General features: G+C 39.3%; 1 protein-coding gene across 1 annotated transcript in view; it reads left to right on the top strand.

The window, feature by feature from the left end:
• The window catches only part of LOC146628317 (copine-8-like), an 87,888-nt gene that overhangs the window by 52,730 nt on the left and 8,842 nt on the right, over positions 1-26,316 (top strand). Inside the window, exons 7-15 of the mRNA XM_085359462.1 lie at positions 2,521-2,584; positions 3,851-3,954; positions 4,608-4,712; positions 6,728-6,769; positions 7,604-7,679; positions 13,387-13,443; positions 18,442-18,503; positions 18,790-18,836; positions 22,843-23,024. Coding sequence (XP_085215588.1) covers positions 2,521-2,584; positions 3,851-3,954; positions 4,608-4,712; positions 6,728-6,769; positions 7,604-7,679; positions 13,387-13,443; positions 18,442-18,503; positions 18,790-18,836; positions 22,843-23,024 — 739 coding nt within the window. The remainder of the gene's footprint in view (positions 1-2,520; positions 2,585-3,850; positions 3,955-4,607; positions 4,713-6,727; positions 6,770-7,603; positions 7,680-13,386; positions 13,444-18,441; positions 18,504-18,789; positions 18,837-22,842; positions 23,025-26,316) is intronic.

The following is a 26,316-nucleotide window of genomic DNA, read 5'->3' as shown; positions in this document are numbered from 1 at the left end:
TTGTGAAGATATTTTTAGATATTCGTCATTATTCTGCAATTGATATTTGCAAGTCTGGGCAGCTGTGTGTGTGTGTGTATGTGTGGGTGTGTTACTTTGTTTGTGCTCCTTCCCAAGTTGAAAGCATTTCACTCCTGCTCAGTCGAGTGGCTCTGGATCATACAAATAAAAATAAAGCAGCAACAACAACAAAAATAGAAGAACAACTGTAAACCATAGACTGTATATGGATGATGGACTATTTTTTTGGACTACCTCTTTGAACCCTTGAATGTGGCATTTTATTTGTTGTCATCTGGACTTCTGGATGCCAAAAGTGACAAAATTTGGATGAGAATGTAAAGTTATCGGCTGAAGTTAGCTTACTTTGTTAGCAAGGTGTTACGGCCCTAGCAGGGCCTCCTCCTGAAGGTGCCTGTGTGGGCGTGTCCTTCAATCTCTTCTGCCCGAGGTGCCACCCTTTCTCTTTTACACAGCTGACTCACATCAGTAATTAAAGGGATTTAAGCTCAGGGACAGGTGAGCTCTGGGCCAGAGTGCCATGTGAATGGTTACAGCGAGTGAGCTGCTCTCTCTTTTTGACTTACGTTTTACTTTATTGACCAATGCTTGAGTTTTGTTTTTCCTTAAATGGTGAAAGTGGCTTGTCCGTCTCTTTTAGCTGAATATTAATAGAAACTTTAATGAAACTCTTTAATTTATCCATTTTGCCTCTGTCTCCTTTTTCTGACCCGGACACATTTTGTTACTTCCCCCCCTCATCGCCTAGACCCCTTTTAGGTGAACGTAACACAAGGCACATCCAGCAACTGTATTGGTGTATGGCACAGATCCAGATACTTGGTAATTAAAGCTAACATAAATGTAATCATTGAAAAAGCTCAGCACAGATGTTTTGGAAAGCCAATTCCAAAAATGGAATACTGTGTAAACTGCAAATTTCATAAATCCATATTTTATTAATAACAGAACAGAAGTGAGAAAATGCACAATTTTTAAGAAGTATTTTTGGGGAATTCTTAGCCTTTATTATGATAGGAGAGTTGAGAGTGCAAAAGGAAAGCTGGGAGAGAGAGCAAGTGGAAGATGGAGAGAAAATGGCCCGGGGAGGATACAAACCCAGCTCTCTGCAATACCCTCACAGCATATGGGTCATTTGCTTAGTGACAACCAGAACATGTACCATTTTAAGAAAAATATTAGCTCATTTTGAATCTTTGTGTACTTAAGTTTGTAAAAACAGCACATGTTCACTAAACAGCCTCGATTTTGCAGCTTCTATATACAAATACACAGAAAAAAACCTGCACTTTTTATTCAAAGTAAATGTTGAGTCAATCACCATATTGATGCTACATACCCTGGGTAATTTATGTGCCAGTTTCATCAAGATTGAATCAGTTTTTTAGGAGTGAAGGTGTAGTTGCTTTATAGCATATAGCTTTATCAGTAAAGAACATAAGATTGAGGCTAATTTACACACGTGTAAGATACTGACTGTGAGCACTGAAGGGGATCACAGACTAAAATTCCATTTCAGTGACACTTGTGATGTCACGCACTGATGGTGTCAGGCTTCCTCTACAGTTTTTTGTACTCCATGATTTATGCACTGTGTTCTTCCACTGTTTCTCTCTGTGGCTCTGTCCATCTCTTTTTTGTTCTTTGTCTCACCATTTCTTCCATCTGGCCCCTTACTGAGCAATCTCTCCATGTACAGTGGCTTCATTTCACTGAAGCTTCCCTGTTCATCCAAAGATGCCTGTGAATCTCAGGCGATGGAGAAATTGTCAAAAACTTGCTTAGATCAGCCATAAATTTCTCAATTTTCTTATTTGTTTAAGGCGCTTTCTGGCATTACTGGACATTACTTAGCCAAAATAAATGATCTCTACCCTTCCTTACCCTGGAGCAGGCCCGGGGTCTGTGGCATTCATTTTGTCTATTTTTAGTGGTCAGCCTCCCTTGGCTTTATTGGCTGAATATTACGCTTCGCCTGCTCAGGATGCAAACAAACATTTCAGCTGAAATGTCACTGGATGTGGTTTGCATTACTTTGATGTTCTTTTCTGAAGGTTTTCATTCAGCATTAATTGATATTTACAAATGCAATCAGGCAGTGACTGCAAGAGAAAACATGAAGAGGAGAAATTAGATGCAGCGTCTCCTGAAATTCTCTCATTTTCAGCATTTTGCTGAAACTCCTGATCAACCTTAAATATTCTTATCATAAATATTTGCCCAAAACCCCAATCTGTGGTGAAAAGAAATGCCACAGGAAGATGAACAACCAAGAATTCACAATTTCAGATTAGAATGACAAAATGCAGTTTAAAATGTAATGAGTAGTATAGATATACTAAGAAAAAAAACTAAGATGACAAATAATACTGTGAAGCACTAAATATAGTATGCATGCAGTAATAGAACAGACATATACAGTGTAAAATAGATTACATTTAAAGCATTTACACTGGAATCAATGCGGTCAATTTCCTGTTTTGTTTTTCTTTTTTCTAGTGGAATCCCAGGAAAGAAATGTGGCACTATCATAGTGAGAGCAGAAGAAGTGAGCAACTGCAGGGTAAGAGTCTGTTTGGTTCACCTGTTGGCCATTTTGAAGTGGACTTTTCGGACTTTGAGATGCTGTGCTTTATTTATCTGTATTCTCTGGTTATTTTGTCTTCTTCAAGTAAAAATCACACAGATCGAACTAAAATTGTCCAACATTTTAATATTGGTTTCACACATAGAATACACGTATTCATAAGCTTTACACACGACTTTGCACTATGGAGTTGGAAGGATAAAAAAAAAGCATTTAATTTAATGTCAAATACCCCCATCTTAGTTAGAAAGGCTAGTTACTTGTGTCGTCAATATATTCATATATTTAACAATAACTATAAATGAGAAACTGTGTTCTCCCTCTGTGAGACACATAATCCATTGTTGGTTAATTCACCTGCTTTTGATGCTAATGAAATGAAATCCCCCCTAAAACTGGAATGCTTTTGCAGGTTTTGCAGGTGGCCACAGACCTTTGCTCTGTCCTGAATGGTGCTGAGCTGTGTGCACAATAAATGATGCTGGGACCTGATCCCATGCTCATGTAGTCTGTTTCTGACAATATAGCCAGAAACATGCACATGAGTAGTCTGCTGGAGGGCGTTTTGTAGGGCTCTGGCAGTACTTCTCCTGTTTCTCCTCCCACAAAAGAGCAGACACTGGTCCTGCTGCATGGTACAGCCATGTCCAGCGCTCCCTGTGCCTATCTCCTAGTATCTCTTCCAAACTCTTGAGGCTGTTTTGGGAGATACAGCAGACCTTCTTGCAACAGTGCAAATGTGCAACCTGAATGTGCTGCAGGCATCATCTTGTGCTCCCAGTAGTGAATCTGTCCACCCAAGCATTCAGTTAATATAGAAAGCAGATATTTCCGAAGGGAAGTTCTCTGATATTCTGGGCTCAAGTCTTTTATTTGCTGACATTTTTGTACAACATCATACAGTCAGACCCATGTGTTAGCGTCAATCCTTTAAAACCAAAGAACCATTTTGCAGCAAACTGCTACAAAGATAAATTAATTATAAAAGTGACAGAGATGCCAGTTGACTGTGTAATAAAATCAACCAATTCAATTAATTAAATCAATTCACCAAACAAAAAGCCATGGGATCAAAAGGAAAATAACACAAAACAAATATATATAACACACATGCACAAGTCTTCACCGTCCTATTGACCAATATGAATACTTTTTGTATTAATAGCAGGTCATATTTTATGTCTTTAGAGCACTTCTGAGGCAGTGTGTCATGTTTGTTTTGGTCCCTTTCTTCCTCTTTAGGAGTCAGTCATGTTACAGTTTTGTGGGAACAAGCTGGATAAGAAGGATTTCTTCGGAAAATCAGATCCGTTTCTTGTGTTTTACCGCAGCAACGAGGACGGATCGTAAGTTGACAAGTGACTTCTTATTGATATCCAGCGATTACATACTCAGCTATTATACACATAAAAACACACATGCAAAAATTTCTGAAGTACATATAGACTCCGAGCATGACGGTTAATGCTCTAAAAGCTTATACACGGAGGACGTACAGTAGGAGCTAAGCCGCCTGTGTGATGTTACATAATGCTTACTGTTGTATGAGTGACTTATGCCTTCCATTCAGAAGCCGTAGATGCAGAGGTGAGCGGAAATAATAGCACAGAGTTGACATGAGAAACATAAAGAGAGGATGGATGGATAAGACAGAGTTAAGTGAAAACTGCGTGTGGAGGTTGCAGTTTCTTTGCCCTGAAGATGCTTTTATTCAAGTCGACTTCAGCGTCTCGCACTTAACACATTTTCTTTTAGTGCAGCTGGGTATTCACTGATGCAGCCTAAATGTTCCGCCGCAGGGTTTAACAGCAGCAAGCCGTGGTTACAAAGAGCCAGTCCTGATCCCTCATAAAACAGAAACTGGAAGCTGTTTCTTCAGCTAAGGGTCAAGCTTCCTGAAACGCATTTTAAATGAAGCTCTCCCTCAATGATAAGGAGATGAAGCACTGAGGGCTTTGTTTTTGTTTTGTCTTTTTCTTTAACTTTGTATGTCTCGCAGGTACACCATCTGCCACAAAACAGAGGTGGTGAAGAATACTCTGGATCCAGTGTGGCAGGCTTTTAAAATTCCCGTCAGGGCGCTGTGTAATGGTGACTATGACAGGTATAGTAGGACACACAAGGGGATGCATGAATGTTTACAGTTAAATGGAGAGAATATTAATATACACAACAGGAACAGGAATATAGGTGAGCATATTTTTAAGCAGAGTCAAGCCAAGACATCTTTGGATTTGTTTGTGTTCTTATTGCGGCACAGATGGAGAAATTCTGGGTTAATAACTTTGTTTAAAATAATAATTTGGCTGATAACTCATGTATATGCTAATATTCCTTTTTGTGTGTCCAATTCTGTTTTGGTCTGAAAGTTAAAGTTTTTAGCTCTTTATTGTCCTTTGAATACTAAATAGGCACAGACTTACAAGACTTAGGTAAACTAGATGTTTGGGCGATGTTTAGGAGCTCCTTTGTATGGAAGCCCGTTTCTGCTACTAAATTTTAAAAAAGTATCCATATCTCAAAATTTCAAGTTATCTTTCTCGCAATTTTGACTTAATAACTCGAAATTTTGATTTATTAACTCAAAATTTTGAGAAAAGTAACTCAAAATTTCGAGTTAGCGCTGCCAATCAGTAATCTATGTGGAATGCGCACTCAAAACTGGATCGCAACAAACTGGCGCTTTCGAGAGTACGTTTGTAGATAGCAAGGCCATGTGATTCAGCTAATAACACAAAGATTCCATCATTTGTGAAGCCACGATGAAAATAATTAGCAATTTGTGCGTTCATGACTGGCTGTAATACCGGTAACTTAGCTGTAGCATTTGTAGCTGAGGGCTTCAGCTTCCGGGTAACAAGGAAATAACATCAATCACGTAGATTACCGATTGGCAGCCCTAACTCGAAATTTTGAGTCAATTTTTTTGACATTTTGAGTTAATATGTTATTAGCTCAAAATTTCCAGAAAATAACTCAAAATTTTGAGAAAGATAACTCAACATATCAAGTTATGGATACTTTTTTTTAAATTTAGTGGCAGAAACGGGCTTCCATACCTTTGAGATCCTTTTAAAAATTATTTAGTAATAAGTAGTAAGTAAGTAAAGCGCTTCCTTACTGTTAGCTTGCAGAAAAATGATGCATGCTAATGACAGTTTACTGTAGTTACCCAGGTTTTTACAATTTTAGTACAGTGTAACTCAGGTAGTGCGACAGGCCAGGAGTTAAACTAAAGAAAATGCTATAGAAGAGTTACAGAAATGACCAGGTTCTGACATGTTAGCATTAACATGAAGATCCAATCGGAAATAAAATTAGACAACTTGGATCTTCAGAAAGTCCTGACTGATACAGCTATAAGCCATTCTTTCAATTGTTTTAAAGGACTACAGTCAACAGATATGAGTGTCAAACTTTGTTTTTGCATGGATAATTTATTTTTAACCTCCTAGGACCTGGCATCCACATATGTGGACATCACATTTTGGGTTGTCTAGACCAAAATACTAAATTTTGCTCTACAAGTGCCTGATATCCTCGTACGAGGACATTATACTCCCACTGTTCTATCAAAATTTAAAATGAATTTCAGAAACAAAAATCAGGTTAAAAAAAAAATAAATCAGGTAATTCTTTGTTTTTACATTCATCAGGTCCCAATCAGCCCAAATAGCAGAGAGAAATTAAAAATGCATGCCATGAAAGAGTTGCCGTGCCATAAAAGAGCATGCATAAAAATATAACAGTAGAATGCAATACTGTTACAGTTAAATGCTTCAGAAATCGTTAGAACACAGAGCTGTAATTAACATTTTAATTTTATTTTGTTGCAGAGTGCACTCTTTGTACAGGTGTCTATTTCTAAGGTGACAGCTACAGATTAAAGATTTGGAACCTAAACCTGGATACATTTAAACATTAAAGCTTACCAGACCGTAGTCTTAGAAAGGAGATGTAGAAACTTCTTTAGTTTGTCTAGAACTTCCTCTCTTTGCTGAGGACATGTGCATTCCACAGACCAGTGGCCAGCTCTATAAACAGACAAATAGTAAATCTGTGGTGCTGATTGATTTTTCTTAATGGGATTTCACTCAATCCACTTGTTTCTCTGCACAGGAGCATTAAGGTGGAGGTGTACGACTGGGACAGAGATGGAGGGTGAGAGAGCAATGCTTTCCTGCATGTTAAAGCTACAGTGTGTGGTGCAATGGTCCATGAATTTATGCAGTATCATTATTTAATGTATTAAAACTACATTCTAAAAAGAGAGATACCAGCGAGACTGTTATTGTGTGTTCTTAAAATCCAAAAAAGCTGCCCTGATAACATCAGAGCATATGTGCAAAGTAGGGAAGTGCTTTTGGGATTTTGCTAACAGACCACTCTCCAAAGTGGATGTCCTTATACACACTCTTGTTTTTCACTGTTAAAGAGTAGACACTGCGGAAAAATATCTCAGCAGAGCCCTGCACGTGACAACACTCCCTTCTACTTCAAATATACAACACATTAATTATTAATATTTTCTGAACTGTCTCTCAATGGTTACCTTCATGGTGTCAGGCAGGGAATAAAGATCGTGTTTATCTTTTGAAGCAAGTGAATTCCCAGTACTCAGGGGCACAGTTTGCCCCTTCATTGTTCATTTCATACACAGTTTGTGACATTTCAAGGGCGTTTTGCCCTGAGCTCCTATTAATATCTGACCCTGAATTCCAACTCTGCTGATTATCTCTGTGAAATTACATAAATGGTTTCTACACCCACGCCTACAGTAACCAATGAGCTTCTCAGTGATAGTCCTGCTCCTTGAAGAAGACTTCAAATATTATGCACACTACAAACAAATTGATCCAATCTGTTATTCTCTAGCAGGCATTTGGACCATTCCTCTTGTCATTATTATTATTTTTACTTTTCCTGACACAGCTTTACTACAGTGTTTCCTGTTTTTAGCAATGGCCTAATGTGACTCTGTGTGTGTTCTTACAGCCACGATTTCATCGGAGAGTTCAGTACAAGCTACAGGGAAATGTCCAGAAGCCAGTCACAGTTCCACGTCTATGAGGTGATAATCCAACTCCTTTTCCCCACACCTTTCATAATATTAATTATTCATTATTCTCTCATCAAGATATCTAATTCAATTCAATTCAGTTTTATTTATACAGCGCCAAATCACAACAGTCGCCTCAAGGCGCTTTATATTGTAAGGTAGACCCTACAATACATACATAGAGAGAAAAACCCAACAATGAGCAAGCACTTTGGCAACAATGGGAAGGAAAAACTCCCTTTTAACAGGAAGAAACCTCCAGCAGAACCAGGCTCAGGGAGGGGCGGCCATCTGCTGCAACCGGTTGGGGTGAGAGAAGGAAGACAGGATAGAAGACATGCTGTGGAAGAGAGACAGAGATCAATAACAAGCATGATTCAGTGGAGAGCGGTCTATTAACACATAGTGAGTGAGAAAGGTGTCTGAAGAAGAAACACTCAGTGCATCATGGGAATCCTCCAGCAGCCTACACCTATTGCAGAATAGCTAAGGGAGGATTCAGGGTCACCTGATCCAGATATCTAACCAAGACATGAACCTTCAAACAGCTATTTGAGCTCATAGAGCGGTGTTAACATATTATTAATGTGAGGGGTTTACACAGCTTACGTGTCAACACTGTAAGGGTAATACTCTGATACACCCACTGAACGAGAATCAGAATCAGAATCAGAATGGGTTTATTGCCAGATGTTGAGGTTTACAACATTAGGAAATTGCTGCGGTGCTTCAGTGCAAACAATAAGAATTAAAGTGCTATGTAGAAAGAAAGATATGTGCATGAGATATACATGAGATATATACATGAGAATAAGAATTATGAGTGCTACGTAGAAAGATATATACATGAGTGCAGGTGGTGATCAGTGCCAGACATGAAATGATGCAGTGACACAGCGTAGGGTCATGTGTTAGTGGCGGGGACAGTCATGTGGTTATTGTTCATGTGTCCAACAGCAGAGGGGAAGAAACTGTTCTTATGGCGAGAGGTTCTGGTGCGAATGGACCGGAGCCTCCTGCCTGAGGGGAGCAGGTCAAACAGACTGTGTCCAGGGTGAGAAGGGTCAGCTGAGATCCGAGCTGCACGCCGCAGTGTCCTGGAGGTGTACAGGTCCTGCAGAGATGGGAGTCTGCAGCCAATCACCTTCTCAGCAGAGCGCACAACACGCTGCAGTCTCTGTTTGTCCCTGATAGTGGCTCCAGCGTACCACACGGTGATGGAGGAGGTGAGGATGGACTCGATGATTGCAGTGTAGAATTGCATCATCGTCCGTGTTGGCAGGTTGAATTTCTTCAGCTGCCTCAGGAAGTACATCCTCTGCTGGGCTTTCTTGATGACGGAGGTGATGGTGGGCTCCCACTTCAGGTCCTGGGTGATGGTGGTACCCAGGAAGCGGAATGAGTCCACAGAGGTGATGGGGGTGTCAGTCAGGATGATGGGGGGGAGTGGGGCTGTGTGCTTCCTGAAGTCCACAATAATCTCCACTGTCTTCTGGGCATTCAGCACCAGGTTGTTGTGGCTGCACCAGGACACCAGACGTTCAACCTCCCTCCTGTAGGCAGACTCATCCCCGTCCGAGATGAGCCCAATGACGGTGGTGTCATCTGCGAACTTGATTAGCTTGACAGACTGGTGGGTGGAGGTGCAGCAGTTGGTGTACAGGGAGAAGAGCAGAGGAGAAAGAACACAGCCCTGAGGGGAGCCGGTGCTGATGGTCCGGGAGTCCGAGACATTCTTCCCCAGCCTCACGTGCTGCTTCCTGTCCGTCAGGAAGTCAGTGATCCACCGGCAGATGGGATCAGGCACATTCATCTGGGAAAGCTTGTCTCGGAGATGGTCTGGAAGGATGGTGTTGAAGGCAGAGCTGAAGTCCACAAACAGGATCCTGGCGTAGGTTCCTGGGGAGTCCAGATGCTGCAGGATGAAGTGTAGGGCCATGTTGATGGCGTCGTCTACAGACCTGTTGGCTCTGTATGCAAACTGCAGGGGGTCCAGGAGGGGGGCCGTGAGGGTCTTGAGATGGGAGAGAACTAGACGCTCAAATGACTTCATGACCACAGATGTCAGAGCCACGGGTCTGTAGTCATTTAGTCCAGTGATCCTAGGTTTCTTGGGGACAGGGATTATGGTAGAGGACTTGAAGCAGGCAGGCACATGACATGCCTGCAGTGAGGAGTTGAAGATGCCAGAAAACACTGGGGCCAGCTCGTTTGCACAGTGTCTGAGGGTGGCAGGAGACACACCGTCTGGGCCGGGAGCTTTCCGAGCATTCAGATTCTTAAACTGCTTCCTCACATCTGCTTCATGAATATGAAGAGTTGTGGTCGGAGGAGGTGGTGTGAAATCCTCTTTTGTGTGGGGTGAGGGGGCGGGTGTTGCAGGTGAACAGTTTGAAGGTGGTGATGGCTCTATGGAGGGGGGAGAGGTGGGGGAATGAGTGTCCAAAGTGCCTCTATTGTTGGGGTCGTTGGAGGTGTGAAGGCTGCCTGATGGCTCGTCAAAACGACAGTAGAAGTCGTTGAGGGTGTTGGCCAAGAGCAAGTCATCAGTGGAGTGGGGGGTTTTAGGCTTGTAGTTTGTAATATTCCTAAAACCTTTCCACACAGAGGCCGAGTCATTCTCTGAGATCTGCTGCTGCATCTTCTCAGAGTGCTGATGTTTGGCAATGTCCACTTCCTTAGTGAACTTGTACTTGGCCTCTCTGTAGCAGTCCCTGTCTCCGCTTCTGAACGCCTTACTCTTTTCCAGCCACAGCTTTTTGAGTTTAGGGGTAAACCAGGGTTTGTCATTGTTATAACTCACCCTGGTGTGTGATGGCACAATGCTGTCCTCACAGAAGTGGATATAGGAGGTGACAGTGTCCGTAAACTCGTCCAAGCTGTTAGAAGCAGCCTTCAATGTGTCCCAGTCTGTGGTCTCCAAACACGTGCGAAGCTCCTCCACAGCCTCGTTGCTCCACAGTTTTTTGGTCCTCACGACAGGTTTGGAGAGCTTCAGCCTCTGTCTGTACGCGGGGATTAGGTGGATCATGACGTGGTCAGAAAGTCCGAGTGAAGCGCGCGGCACCGCGCGATAGGCCCCGCTGATCGTGCTGTAGCAGTGGTCCAATGTCCTCTCCTCTCTGGTCGGGCATTTAATATACTGCTTGTATTTCGGAAGCTCATGGCTCAGATTGGCTTTGTTAAAGTCCCCAAGAGCAATGATGAGAGAGTCCGGGTATGTCCGCTCCGTGTGGAGAATCTGCTCTGCGAGTGCGCACTGAGCTGCTTGCGCATCCGCGTCTGGCGGGATGTAAACAGCGGCCAGGATGAATGAAGCAAACTCCCGCGGAGAATAAAACGGTTTGCAGTGAATAAAAAGATATTCCAGAGAGGGAGAGCAGTGCTGAGCAATCACTGTTACATCTGTGCACCAGCCACTATTGATGTAGAAGCAGACACCTCCACCTTTGGTTTTACCGGAGAGAGCGGCTTGCCGGTCCGCGCGCAGCAGATGAAAGCCCTCCAGCTTGAGCGCGCAGTCCGGGAATAAAACATGCTTCAGAGATTGTTACCCACTGTTGCATGCCGTTGCACAATGTTTAAATAAAACATGTCATTCAACCTGGAAACAGCAAAATGCTGTGCCCCATTTTCAAACTGAACATACCCGAGGCAAGTTGTTATTAAAAAATATCCCCACAAACATTTTAACTAGTCCATGCAGGAGATCGGGCATTTTTAACAAAGAGAATGCTTTGAAAAAAGTGGAAATAATTCAAACGCATGTAGTTTTTCACTTGAATATAGGACACATTGTGCAACTTCAAAGCATTTATAGCGTAATCTCTGTACAACAGTTAGTATACAACAGAAGCTGCACAATAATTAGAGCAATACCAGGAGGACATGTGATCTGGAAAGCTTCTACGTTGTGGTCAGTCTACAAAAGATTAGAAAATTATTGTTGGATTCATTCACTTTTCACTGATTTAAAGTACACATTTTTCATGCTATATTTTCAAGTTGAAACCAACTGTGGTCACACAGTTTAAACAAATGATTTAGTTCATGCCATGCTCAGGACAGCTGTATTTTTCAACCTCAGTGCCATTAAGGTTTAATACTTTAAATTTGGTGCCATGACAAATAAAGTAAATACTTCGATCTAATAAAATTTTATAGGCTACAAAGCACTAAATAAAAAGAAACAGCTAAGTAATGATATCAAGTCATTAAATAAAAATAATTGACATTATCATGAAAAACTGGAATACTAGAGTAAAGAACTGCAGGTCTGTGGGACTGAAGTGGGTCGGATGAGGCTCACTTCTATCTTTAATCACAGCATTGCGTCCATACAGAAGAACATTTACAGTAGTTTTTCCCCACACACTGCAGCGTGAGCACAGGCTCAAAGTCAGGAAAAGTCATTTTTTTCTGTGTAATGTGAACATAAGTTTTGTCTCTCTTCCCCCTGGGGCCAGAAAGCTAGATGAATAAAACCAGACAAACACATTCATCAGAGGTTGGAATCTGACTGCTCTTACGCTCGTGGATTGTCAGTATACGATGCATCACCTTGATCCGGTAGTTTATAATACCAGGTGCACATGTTCTGAGTTGCATATTTTACGTTATGTTTGAGTTTTGTCCGAGTCAACATTTTCTAGAGCCACCTTCAAGTGTCATTTCTCACCAGTGGGAGTGTATATTATCTTCCTATAGTTTTCAGCAGTTTTTGCCTGTCCCAAGGAGGTTTGTTTCAGGGTTCAAGGATATCTTTCTGCTTGATCGTGAGGTGGCGTTTAGGGCAAGTTAGAAGTGAATTTCTAGTCTGGATCCAACAATTTTGGCAAGAGTTCTTCAGCATTGCTTGATAGGACAAAATTGCTAATTTCACATCATATTTGAACGAGCAAATTGTAAAAAGAAAACAATGGTAGAAATAGTCTTTTCTATACAGTCTTTGATTGCTCTTGTTATTTATTTGTAGCTCACATAATGATCTAAAATGTAAAAGACTCACTTTATTGTTGTGTTCATTTGTATTCCAAAGACTGAAATGGAGCATTATAGCTGGGATTATACACGGATTCTTTAATTACAGTGATTAACAGGCTGATATACAGCCATCCAGATGGAACTCACTAATATGTGTACTGCACGCTGTTAAGCAAGTTCCCTAAAAGGCTGTGCTTCCCTCTTGTCCTCGTTGCAGTTTGCTGACTGGTGTATCAGCTGTGTTCGAGCTAAGCATAAATCACTGAAAGTTAAGAGTCAGTAAAACTATGAAGCATAATCTGGAGAATAGATGTGGGGAGAGCAGGGTGCTCTCTCCACTCTCGTGTGATGTAACTGGGGGTTATCAAATCATTTAGACCAGTGCTGTCTTCAGCTTCATCAATCCTTAGCTCAGTTTTTAATTTTCTCCAAAACAGAGAAAATCAATTGTTCCTTGAGCAGAGGACAAGTAATAGAATACAAAATGAAGTGTGTGAACATGTTCTGAAAAATGTTTGGGGAGTGTGTACACTCTGTTGGAAGCCTCTATTGGAAGCAGTGTCCTGTGGCATTTGGAATACATGAATCTGAAGAGGGAGAGTAAACAGAGCTATTTCCATCAGTAACACCCACTGCAGTGTGCTGATGGAGATTCAGACATGTTTAGTTTTAAGAAGGCATGTGTTTTAATTTATGGAATAATCTGTTTTGATGATTCAAACTGATTTCTACACAGGTGCTAAATCCAAAGAAGAAGGGGAAGAAGAAGAAAAAGTACCAAAACTCAGGAACGGTATGCTGTTATTGTTACTCAAGTTGTCCTAATATGTTGGCTGAACTTTCATGCCATGTACCGATACAAAGTGATGCCATATAAATTCTGTACTTCCAGTGTTCCCTAAAACCTTTCTTCTGCAATATCATAACAGTGCCATCCTCATTTTTATGTGCGTGAAGCATCTGATGTTTACTGTTATCATCGCTAAACTTAAGGATTAAAGTGCCTTATCAAAAATGGATTTTTTTTATTGGTGAGATGTATAGAGGATTTTATCTCAGGTTATTTTCTCAAATATCCCCCTCAATGTTCAGAAATGTTTGGTTTGTTTTCTCATATTTTCCTTACAGTGGTGCAAACGTCATATTAACAGTCCATTAAGAATCGGCTTACATCCACTGTTTTCAAGGTCAACTTAATATTTTATTAGTTAAAAAAGTCTTATAACTTAAAAACTGTAATTTTTACAAGTATATTGTCCTCATATGGAATGTACTGGATAACAATTTGAAATATTTCACATTTGACCTCTGACCTCTCCTTCAAGGTCTAAGTCTATATAATGATACTATATATATGGTTAAACTATTTCTTACTGCCATTGTTTGTTTTGACAAAACATTGGCATATAGAGAATTATATAATGATATATACTGATCCTAAATATCACATTACTTGGACTTCTTTCTTTCTTCTTCAAGGTCAAACATGTAAAACTCATAAAATGTCTTTTATGTTTAAAACTACATTTAAAATTCTGCTGACTTTGTTTTTGTTACCAACATGTAGGAAATGCTGCTGGTTTATGTGGACTCTAAATATCACATTATAGTTTACATTAAAATATCATATCATATTTGACCTCTGACCTCACTCTAACATTTCACATCTGTCTTTGTTTCAAGTTGACCAAAATTACATTATTTTTTACTGAACTACAAGAACAAAGAAAATAAAATCAACATATAGAAAATACAAGACAGTTTCCTTAAAAGTAAATACTGCCTAGAGAACGTGCTGCCTTGGTGGGGTTTTTCGCTCTCAGCACTTCTTGATTCTCCTTTATGGTTTTACCTTAATTCTGGCATCTCGACACACACCTTGTCATCTGTACCATGAGCTGAAAAAGTTCTGAGCCACCTGCACTTTGCTTCTATGGGAGCTGCTTGACATGAAGCTCCCAGTGCAGAATTTTTGTGGTGATGTTACATGCTCATCTGGGTTCAAAAGAGACACCCCCCCCCCACCACACACACACACGCACACACACACACACACGCAGATAAAAAAAATCCTAATCTGGTTTATTTTCTCTATGTCATCTCTGCATGTGTTGGTGTGTTTAGTCTTATTTAGTTTTAGCTTAATAAAATACTATTAGAACTAGAAAAATTTGCATTTCCTGAGAAAATGCTGTGTGGATGCTTTAAAGCTGAAGCTGTCTTCAAAAACTAGCTGAAAAAGCTGAAAAGTTGCAGAAATTGTAAAAACTTTGCATAAGCAGAGGAACTTTGCTAAAATGTAATAACTTAGCAGAAATGCAATATCTTAGAGGAAACATAATACTTGGCAGAAATACAATAGCATAGCAGAACATAGCAGAAATATTGTAACTTACCAGAAACATGATAACTTCTCAAAAATACAAGAATTGAGGAGAAATAGTATAAGATAACAGAAAGAATATATTTAGCCAAAAATACAGAAACACTATGATTTAGAAAAATAGTACAACATAGCAGAAATACTGTGATTTACCAGTGACACTGTGATGAACTATGAATATTGTAATTTTTAAATTAATACTATGTTTTAGCACAAATACTATCACTTGGCAGAAATACTATCATTTTGCAGAAATACTATGTTCCAGCACAAATACTCTGGTTTAGTACAAATATTATAACATAGCAGAAATACAATTATATACCAGAAATGCTATATTTAGAAAGAAAAATATAATATAGTAGAAATAGTATGATTTAGCAGAAATACTGTAATCAGCACATATACTGTAACATGACAGAAATTCCTCCACTTAGTAGTAATACTATAACATAACACAAATGTTATGATTTGGCACAAAAACCATGATTTGGCAAAAATACTATGATTTAGCAGAAATACTATGATTGAGCAGAAGTACTAAGATGTAGTAAAAGTACTTTGATTTAACAGAAATACAATTATGGAGGAGTAATACTTTAAAATGGGAGAAATATTGATACCCACACACATACACAGAGCCTAAAGGGAACAGTATTTGTGCCATGGAGTGTTAACAAGAATCTGAGGTCCATATTAGAAAAGCTGGTAAAATCATAAAAGTTTGCAGAATTGTAATAAATGATCAATATGAATTACTGGTCTGTGATAGTGTATTCATTTGTAGGGAAAAAACATGTTGACCAAGGTAGAATTGAACCCACGACCTTTGTGTTGCAGACCCGTGTCATTACCAACTTCGCCACTGGTTCAAGGTTCTTTATTTGTCACATGCATAGTTATACGAGTATAACAAGTATATGACTGGGAAAGAGAGCGAGCGCCTGGAAAACAGGGTGATGAGCAGTCAGAATTAGATCGTGGTGAGAAGCGAAAAATGCAGTTTTTTGGAGTTACAAAACGTTGTCTAACTCAAAAACTAGGTGGGATAGAAGCATAATTCTTGTACTGGCTGAATCAGCGGACTTTGGTGTACTTTGACCGTGATTTTCATTGCTCTTTGTACAACCGTCGCTGAGATATGACGAGAGAGGAAACGGAAGACCTCAGATATGATTGGCTGGCTGTGAACCCGTGCAGGCCCTGATATGTATATTTGAATGTCTCAATCCTCACAGAGGATTGGCTGCCTGGGTACCTGGCAGTAATATATAGAAATAGTATGATTAAGCATAAATACTACATTTAGCAGAAATACTATATTAAGCACAAATCCTATAAAAAGCAGAAATACTACATTAAGCACAAATCCTATAAAAAGCAGAAATACTATATTAAGCACAAATCTTATGAAACAGCAGAAATAGTATGATTTAGCACAATAGTAATAACTTAAACAGAAAAATTGGAAAAGCAAAATGGACAGCTGAAAAAATGCTGAACATGCTGAGGGTCCCTCAAATATACTTGTTAAATGAAAAAAATCAGGAAAAAAAATCTATAACAGCCACAAAATCACAAATATGTACACATAAGGAAACACACATGCACAGAGAGACACACACACAAGATCCAATTCAGTCAACCTGTCTAAATATATTGAATTTGAATCTTACAATGAGATCATCCCATTAAAAGGCTTTCTCTCTCTCTCTCTCTCTCTCTCTCTCTCTCTCTCTCTCTCTCTCTCTCTGTGTCACACACACACACACACACACACACACACACACACACACTCACAGGGAGAGAGAAGTAAGTTTCTAGGTCAGCCTGGGAGCTGCTGAATTTGAATCCACCAATCAGAGAGGCTGTGTACTTTTTCCCGCCAAAACAGGTGCATGCAGCACAGAGAGACACAGGATTTTTGCAGTCTATTTCTCATAGTGAGGACTGCCCTCAAACAAATGACTATAATTTCCTAACCGTAGGGGCTAGAGCGGTCATTCTTACACCGTTTTGTTCAGAAGAGATGGGGGAATCTTCCAGTGTTGACAATCTATCATTAAAATATGAATTATTAAAGATATTTGACTTCTAATGCACCATAACTGAGTAGAGCGAAGCAAAAACTGCCTTGACTTGCCCTCAAACAACGCTTTGTAACTCTAAATCTATTTGGAGTATCGATATCATTCTTTCACCGTAACAGACAGCAGGCTTTGGTGAACAGTCATGGAAATTTTCAGGTCTCTGTGGAAATCCAACAAAAAGTTATGACGAGAGAAAAAAGTGGTTCATTTCCAGAGTTTGAAATCTGAAGAAATCTGAGCAACGGACGAATTTCCTACCCTCAAACAAGTCCAACTCATTTCAGAACGGTAATAGGTGAGAAAGAAATTCTTGAATTGTGAGCGTCAGGAGTGTCTGAAGATATACCGGGAAGATATGTCTGAAGATATGTCTTAACTTTGCTTCGTTAAGGAGATATGACGATTCGAATATGCCTCTCATTACAGAAATCAAGCGGTGATTTTGAACAAACTCTCCATTGACTTTATATGGAGAGTTTTCCGACTTTCTGTTGGTCTGAGGAGATTTGCCAAAATTCTATGAATCCCACAACAATGATAGTGACATTTTCTGAAAGCCAGCAAAAATACCTACGTTTTGATGTATAATTTGTGGAAGTTGAGTGAAAATTGAGCAAGTAGCAAGAAGTTGTTTGGACATTAAGAGAAGACTGCAAAACCTTCAGTGGCACACTGGAAGCCAAGTGCATAGCAACCATAACGACGCATGTATTTTGTGAAAAATCACAATTTTGCAACTCAAAACTTTAAGAGGCATAAAAGTAAAACGGTAAAAGATTTGAAAAAGCTGATTTATACCTGAATAGCCCAATAATTTGAGAACATTTTAAAGTTTGAATGGTTGCTCTATGTGAAAATATGAGGAAAGAGTTAAGTTTCAAAAACAAGCAAATTTTTAGCAGAATTGCAGAAGTTTCCCATTCATTTCAAATTAAAGGAAAAAAGCTTAATATTTTAAAAAGTATAATAGTGAAAAATACCAAAAGACATAGCCGTCATTAGCAGAAATAGCTGAATAGTTTAAAATTTGAACGGTGAAAATAGCACAAAAATTGTGGAAGTAGATCCACGGCGAAAAGTGTACGGAAACACCAAGAAGGAACTCAATAGTGTGGATGCTTAAAGCATCCACACAATTATAAAATAGCATAAAAACCACAGTGGAGCAAAACAGAAAAGATCACAGCCCTAAAAAATAAATGTTAGAAACATTTGATCAGTGGTGTAAAAATGTCTCATCAGAGAATCAGGTGCTACAGTGACAGATTCACACTGCACAAGTACTTCCTGTCTAATTGGTGCACATGTCTGCCTGCAGGTCACTCTGCTGTCCTGCCTGGTGGACACTGAGCTGTCTTTCCTGGACTACATCAGAGGCGGGTAAGGTCACAATAATTGATAACATACAGTACTCAATTAGGCAGCAACATTAATGTCATCATTAAATTCTGAATGGCCTGGAGTTAGCAGTGTAGACGCAGCAGAGAGGACTTCCGCTGCCTTTTATCTCCCACTTCCAAAATGAAGACAGACAGCTGCCGATAACCTGCTGCTTAATTGCTCATGCTGCGTGCTTTGAAACATGCTATCATATAATCTGGCTCGATTGATGGCTCTCTGTTTCTCCTCATGTGACTTATTTATTCTGTTCTTTTATTTCTTGTAGGACTCAGATTAATTTCACAGTGGCAATTGATTTCACAGCATCAAATGGTGAGTGTTTTAAAGCTCTGCCCACATATTATTGAAATCTCTTTAGTGTATCAACTAGGGCTGCCACGATTTGTCGACTAGTCACGATTACGTCGACTATCAAAATCGTCGACGACTGATTTAATAGTCGACGCGTCGTTTGAAGCTTTGTAAGATCACAAAAGACGCAGGAATAAGTGGCAGGATTTAAGAGTGTAATAACGGACTGAAACAGAAGATGGCAGCATTGCATGTACAAGGATGTCAGCTACCGTTAAACCCCGAAGAAGAAGAAGAAGAAGCAGCTGTGTCCCAGAATTCATAGCGCGGCCCAGCGCAGTTTCCAACAATGGCGGCAGCTAGTTAGTTTTAATGTTACTCTTATTATTCTTTCTGGGTCACAAAATAAACGTTTAACATATTTTCAGGCGAGAATGTAGCTGTGTAAACCTCAAATATCGGCTCAGTTTATCAGGACACCACATATTTTCAAAAGCGCTCCGACGTTTTCGGAGACGTCTGTTACCCACTAGCTCGTTAGCGAGCCGGGGGCTAGGTCACTAGCGCCGTGAGAACACCGGACTCCCTGCAAATCGTTTTCAAACCCACCGCCGTCTTTCGCTACTCAGGTTAAATATATATATGAGTCACTTAGATAACTTAAAATGTTATTGTTTGGCTTTTTTTTTTAGTATTTTATTTGTTCCTGAGTAAATCAGTTTGTCTGAGATTAAAGTTATAGTTTTTACACAGCTGAATAAACATCAAGCAGACAACTGATTATCAGAAGTGTGAGATGCTCCAGAATATACTCCAGTGTCCTGTTATATTTTAGATAGCAAGGAGTTTATTAAACTTCACCGAAACAATCTGCAAATTTCATTAAAATTTAATAAACTATCATCTTGTCTTTATTTTTAGTTAGCACATATCTTAAACACTTAAAGCTGTAAGCTAATGATAGTTATAAGAGCAGATGCTGCTGGTGCAATAAGCTGTAGTTTTACGTCCAATAGATGATGATCTGATTAGTCGACTAATCGCAAAAATAATCGGTGACTAGTCGACTATCAAAATAATCGTTTGTGGCAGCCCTAGTATCAACAGATAAAATGTTGCAGGCTAACGATCAGATCTTTATATGATTTGAACCTTTAAAAGACTGCTTATCCGCTCATTTGATGGCTCTTCACCCCTTAACTTGACTAAGAAGATAGAACAGCTGAAAGCTGGATAATTATTAGAACGCTATCTGTTGCTCTAAATCTCTGAGCTCAGCTTGATTTTACTTGTTAGCCAAAAGTTTCTGCCTCTCTGGAGAACGAAAGCCATTACTCCCACATTTTGCCCAAATTTATTTTCAGTTTAGATTGTTGTGTTCATGTAGTGGCGGTTTATAAAACCCACAGGAAAACCACAATGCATTTATCAGAACAACTTAACGTCAGACAAACAAAATGAGCTATTCTGCACGGATGACTTTGTCAGGGATGAGTAATGTTCTCATTTCAGCAAAAGGTGATTTAGTGAGTCAATATATGTTATACAATTTTAGAGACTTCTTTCTGCCACAAGAGATATTAATGAGTTTCTGTGCTGCCATCAAAGCAGCTCCCACACTGTAAAATAATAGTGGTGTGATGCATCTATTTATAATGTATGCATATTATCTTCATTAGTTTTTCTTTGATCCTATTTGTAAAACAGGTTGTTCCAGACTGTTACAGCTGTCTCATTTCTTTAATAATGTTGCGCAAACAAAGCCGTAGGCTACAAGTTTTCTCAAACCCAAAGCCAACGCTGAACTCATTTCAAATGAATATTATTATTGTGACCCAAATCTAATACAGCATGTTCATCTGGGCCACAGAGCACCCTTGGTTTTCTAATTATTATTATTATTATTATTATTATCTGGCAGATGTGTCACCGCATAGTCCTGTAAGGGGTGCAAGATTTATAGTATGAGTGACCTCCTCGCCGCCACAGCTTCCAAATACTGTCGGTTATTTGGATTCATGCTCACATACACCATCCTGCTGTTGCAAATGTTAGATGGAGAACCACCTCAATGTGCATTAATCTGAAGCTGAAAGGGGCCTAGAATAGGTCCTCTAGTACAGCGGTCCCCAACCTTTTTTGCACCACGGACCAGTTTATGCCCGACAATATTTTCACAGACCGGCCTTTAAGGTGTCGCGGATAAATACAACAAAATAAAACTAGTACCGGTACCGAAAAAAAGAAGATTTATTCATAACACACGTGAAAAGACCCAGGAAAACAGAGTTAACGATAAAAACGATAACAAAATAACGCTGAAAACCGATAAAAACCCTGAAAACCACACATTTCACACCTGAGCCTCAACTCTCGCGGCCCGGTACCAAACGACTCACGGACCGGTACCGGTTCGAGGCCCGGGGGTTGGGGACCGCTGCTCTAGTACAGTCTTCACTCTACTTTTTAGCGCAGCTTCAACAACATTAATATAACTGGCTCACTGGTGTAAGGCTGTTATTTAGTCTTAAATTTGCATTTATCAGTATTCTCAGTTTTTCAAATTTCACTCTGTAATGGTGACAGTCGTTCACATACGCTGTCTTGGTAACACATTCAAGCAGTTATTTGGACAGTTCTTTCAAAGCCCGCAAGAAAATGAATAAGGGAGGACTGTAGTTGTGACAGTTGGAACATAAATGAAATAAAGATTAGCTTCAGGACTTTGGTAATGTCCACAAAAAGATTTTGTACAAAGGCCAGAAATGCGATGAAACAAAAAAGATTTGACAAAAACCTTCACCATGATAGTGAGCAGCATAACAAACTCTTGTGAACGTATGTTATGTGCACGCGTTAGTGCAGCAACACATGCTAAATGTTAGCATCTGCTTTGGTCCTCATAGTGTAACGTGCTAGTATGCTAACATTTCTTAATTAGCACTTAATACAAATATACTTTTACATTTGCAAACGTAAAAGTATATTTGTACAAACATTTACATTTGTTTGGTAATATATCAAAGTACAGAATAAATTTAATTGCATGGGAAGCAACAGTGTCTTGGATTATATCCGTGAATTATATGACAATCAGTTACTAAGAAACACGATTGGCTCTCATGTTTCCTGTTTTGCCCGCTAATTGGGTCTTTATGTGCAGGTGGGAAAGGCCACTGTCTTTATCCTCATCCTGAGTGCTGTTGCTTCTTTTATAATATCTGTGATCTGTTCTCAAGGCTGTTAAATTCTACCCAGTCCATAGAGCCTAAGGTTTTTCATTTTAGCCTTACAGTTTTGTAACTGCTTACGATTAAATTCAGTAATGTTTGCTTCAGGTTGAAAGAGCCAATAGTTTAAGAGTTAATTACTGAACTATTTAAAAATAGATCTATGTGGTAAATAAATGAATCCAAACTGCCTGACAGGGTCCATAAGTTACGAGCTAATTTGAGAAAATGTAAATATTTTTGGTTTTGATGTTCACATTGTAACAAAAATCAAATAACACATGATTTTTGGTCTTTGCGCTCGTCGTTATATTAACTTTTCTTTCATGTAGCTATTCTTAAATAAATAGGACACAATTTACGATGGGCTTTATTTAATACCAGTTTTGCCATTATTGGGTTTGATTATTTAATTGTCAGGAGTGGCTTTTGAAATTTATACACAAGAATATTGTCAGTTTTTGCTTATTTCATTAGTTTGTGCAAATTGGAATAAAGCTCTGAAGGATCGGCTCAATATCTTGTAAGTTTAAAATGACTACAGTACGTTTCATGTTGCCTATCTATCCTGCAATATTTGGGGAAATTGTATGACCCACTGAGGTGTGAGGCAGCCACTGAGATTGTTTCTTCCTCCAGTGCAGCTGTGCCTTGCAGAAATGTCTGTCTGCAATTTAACCCCTTTCACCTTCTCTCCTCCTTTTTATTTCAATATGACTCACAGCCCAGGGGGAGCAGGCATAATTACAGTGTGATGCTGATGTGTGTTTTATTTTGTTGAACCATTCGGGTCCCAGGCAACCCATCCCAGCCCACCTCACTCCATTACATGAGCCCTTACCAGCTAAATGACTATGCCATGGCACTGCGGGCTGTCGGTGAGATCATCCAGGACTACGACAGCGACAAGATGTTTCCCGCGCTGGGTTTTGGTGCCAAGCTTCCCCCAGATGGACGGGTCTCACATGAGTTTGCCCTGGTGAGGACATCGTTTTTTTTCTTCATATCCAGCCATCCATTTGTCCAGATACATACATGAAAAAAAAGCTTTGCTCCATTTTTTCTTCTGTATTATGTTTAGGCACATACAGTCTAAACCTGGATTAAACATGCAAACGTTATGTTGTTTCTTCCACGTAAGATGTTGAAAAATGATGAAGGGTTGACTGACAGTATATTGTTTACTTCTTGTTTGCTTAATAATTGACACGGGAAATTATTGGATTCCAAGTTCCATTTGAGTAACGTTTTAAGGTTTTAGTCTTAACACTGCAAAACCTTTCTTTAGGCAGTAATGAAACTTTAAATAATAAAGTGAAGCAAGGATCTAAGCCTCTATTACCAACTCTTTAAAGCTGTGCATAGACATGGCCTCGGTTTGAGCTAAAGTTAACATGTGTCATGCTAAATGTTAGCATCTGCTTTGGTCCTCACAGTGTAACGTGCTAGTATGCTAACATTTCTTAATTAGCACTTAACACAAATATACTTTTATGTTTGCTATTTGGTAATATATCAAAGTACAGGATAAATTAAATTGCATGGGAAGCAACAGTGTCTTTAATATTAGTGCCAGTCCATCTGTGAATTATATGATAATCAGTTACTAAGAAACTTGACCTGACAAGGTGAGGAACCGTCAAAGAGCGTGGTTTCATCCTCTGGAAATCTTGTCATTTTTGTAGTCTGTTGGATCTGACACTGGGCAAGAAGTGAGGCATACGCTGGAGATGTTTTCAGTCCTTCACAAAGCCACAATTCATCTGATAATTAAATCTTGTGTTATGTGAGATTCCAACCAAACAATGTTTTTGACCAAAGGAAATAAAGCCTTGCTTTGTGACGGGTCTTGTGAAATTCAGTGCTGATTTGATGAACATCATTAGAACTGGCAGAATAAAAGATTTGGCCTGTCCTCAAACTGCTGTTGAATACGGCTGCGAAAGCAAATCTTTTCATATCTTTGGTGCCAGCTGGAGGAGTCTGTCAGTCACACTGAGACCACAAGAAAACTAAAGCGACATCTAAAACATAACGTAATACTGCATGCAAGTTAAAAAAGAAAACTTTTCGAAAATCCAACAAAAAACACTTTCAAACAGGCACTCTCTTACATACTTGGTGTTACAGTGAACAAATATATTGGTGGGTGGTCAGTGCTGCTGTCCAAAAACGTGTACACAGCATCCAAACTGCCTGTGCACTGTGGAGATAGAAGCCAAAAGAGCCAAGTGAGTTTGTTTTTAGGTGTGATAACATGCCAAGTTTATTTTTTTTATTATTTGTATAAGGCCACTGTTAGTCATACAAGAGTGACATAGTATTTTAACTGTAGTTTAATTTCTTTGTATCAATCTTTTTTCTGTTGAAAATGGGCAGATTGTAGGCTGCATTTTATTTTATTAAACCAAAGACAGTGCAAATTAACTGATTTACTATGTCTAGTTAGTGTCATGGCTGTGTGAAGGCAGGCAGGGAGGAAGAACCCAAAATGCAGGACTCGGAGGCAGATGTAAACTCAAAACACTCAGCTTTATTGCTGGGCAGAAAAGGAACATAAAGTTAACTAAACTGGGCGGGCAGGCGGGGTTAACGTGAGGGTGAGTAGACGTTAACGACGCGACACTGACACAAAGACACACTGGGCTTAAATACACTGAGGGAGTCATCAAGGAATTAGAGACAGAAGGGGAACACAGCTGGGAGGAATAAGACCTAACGAGACAGGGAGAGCAAAGCTGGAACACTGACATCAGACAGGAACAAGAACCTTCAAAGTAAAACAGGAAACAAAACACACTTTACCAAGACACGGACTAGACAGAGACAGACTTGACACTGAACAAAACCTACTAAATAATAATCATAATCAAAACAGTATCACTGATCAATCAGAACATAAATCCTAATCTAGAAAAACACCAAAATACAAGAAACAGAAAGCTGGGTCAACATGACCCAGAACCGTGACAGTTAGCTTCTAAGGACCATTTTTAGTTTTATACCATCAACATTATGAAATTTGGTAACGTTAAGACTTTTTTGAACTGTAACTGTGATGCAGTGACTGGCACTGTCAGTTCACAGCATGAAGATTTTGGTTGGTTCTTGGTTCATGAATTACCTCATGAATCTCCTCCAGTTAGGTTCAGCGATGATTCCTTATTGGCTGCAGTTGTGCATGTCTGGGTGTCTGCCTCTGTGTTAGTACTGCGATGGACTGATGATCTGTCAGTGTCAGCTGGGAAAGGTTCAAGTCTGGAATTGATGGATGTAACTTTTGCACTTTTTTCCCAGACCCTCTCATTTGTATTGTAGATAAGATAAGATAACCTTTATTAGTCCCACACGTGGGAAATTTGTTTTGTCACAGCAGGAAGTGGACAGTGCAAAAGTTATGAGGCAAAAATTAGAATACAATAAGAATAAATACAGTACACAACTGTACAGAATAGAATAAAATAAAATACTATATACAGTAGAATAAAATAAAATAAATATACAATAAGATAAAAATAGAATACAAATACAAATACTATATACAACTGAGTAAAAATACAATGATGACAGAAAGGATTATTGCACTTAGTATTATACAGAAAGGATTATTGCAGTCGCTGAAGGTAATTTTTTGAGATTAATTTTTTAAAGGATTCTGATAAATTTACATCGATTTGTGTGTAATTGTGTCTAGGAAATTGGTACCTTCTCATAAACCTATGATTAATTCATTAAAATAGATTGGAGCAGGTTTGTACTTTGTGGAAGCTGCCATATCCCTCCACCGTGTATAAATACAGTCGGCAGGAAGAACTTCTAGTTTCTGACTAATTGTGTTTTATGTACGTGGCTATAAAATGGCTCCATAAACAAAACAAGGCAGAGGAGAAGAGAGGCTGTAGGAGTTTGCGTGCTGACATTTCAATTTGTGCCTGCACCTTCAGACTAAAGATATAAAGTAGCTCTGTTTTACCTTTGGAGAAGGAGTCCCTCTCACTAAAGAAATTAAATTGCAAAAAATAAGAAAATGCCAGTGGTATCTAAAAAATATAGTATCCTCTTCCTCCTCACATCAAGCCTCATCTCCTAAACTGAAGTCAGGGCTCTAACAGCGTGCATAAGTTTATTCCACGATATTGTCAGCAGATAAGACATGTGACCTGAACAGCTAAAAAAGAGCTGACTAAACAACAACAGCTGGTTGTAAGCTAACATTGCTCTCGCTAATGTTATAGTCAAGTGTCCTAAAAATCATACTTTCCCTCTGATAA

Source organism: Diplotaxodon limnothrissa, linkage group LG7 (genome assembly GCF_057381915.1).
Source record: "Diplotaxodon limnothrissa isolate DT_005_m linkage group LG7, D_limnothrissa_male_GT1.1, whole genome shotgun sequence".
Classification (NCBI taxonomy): Eukaryota; Metazoa; Chordata; class Actinopteri; order Cichliformes; family Cichlidae; genus Diplotaxodon; species Diplotaxodon limnothrissa.
This window is presented reverse-complemented; position numbering and strand designations above follow the sequence as displayed.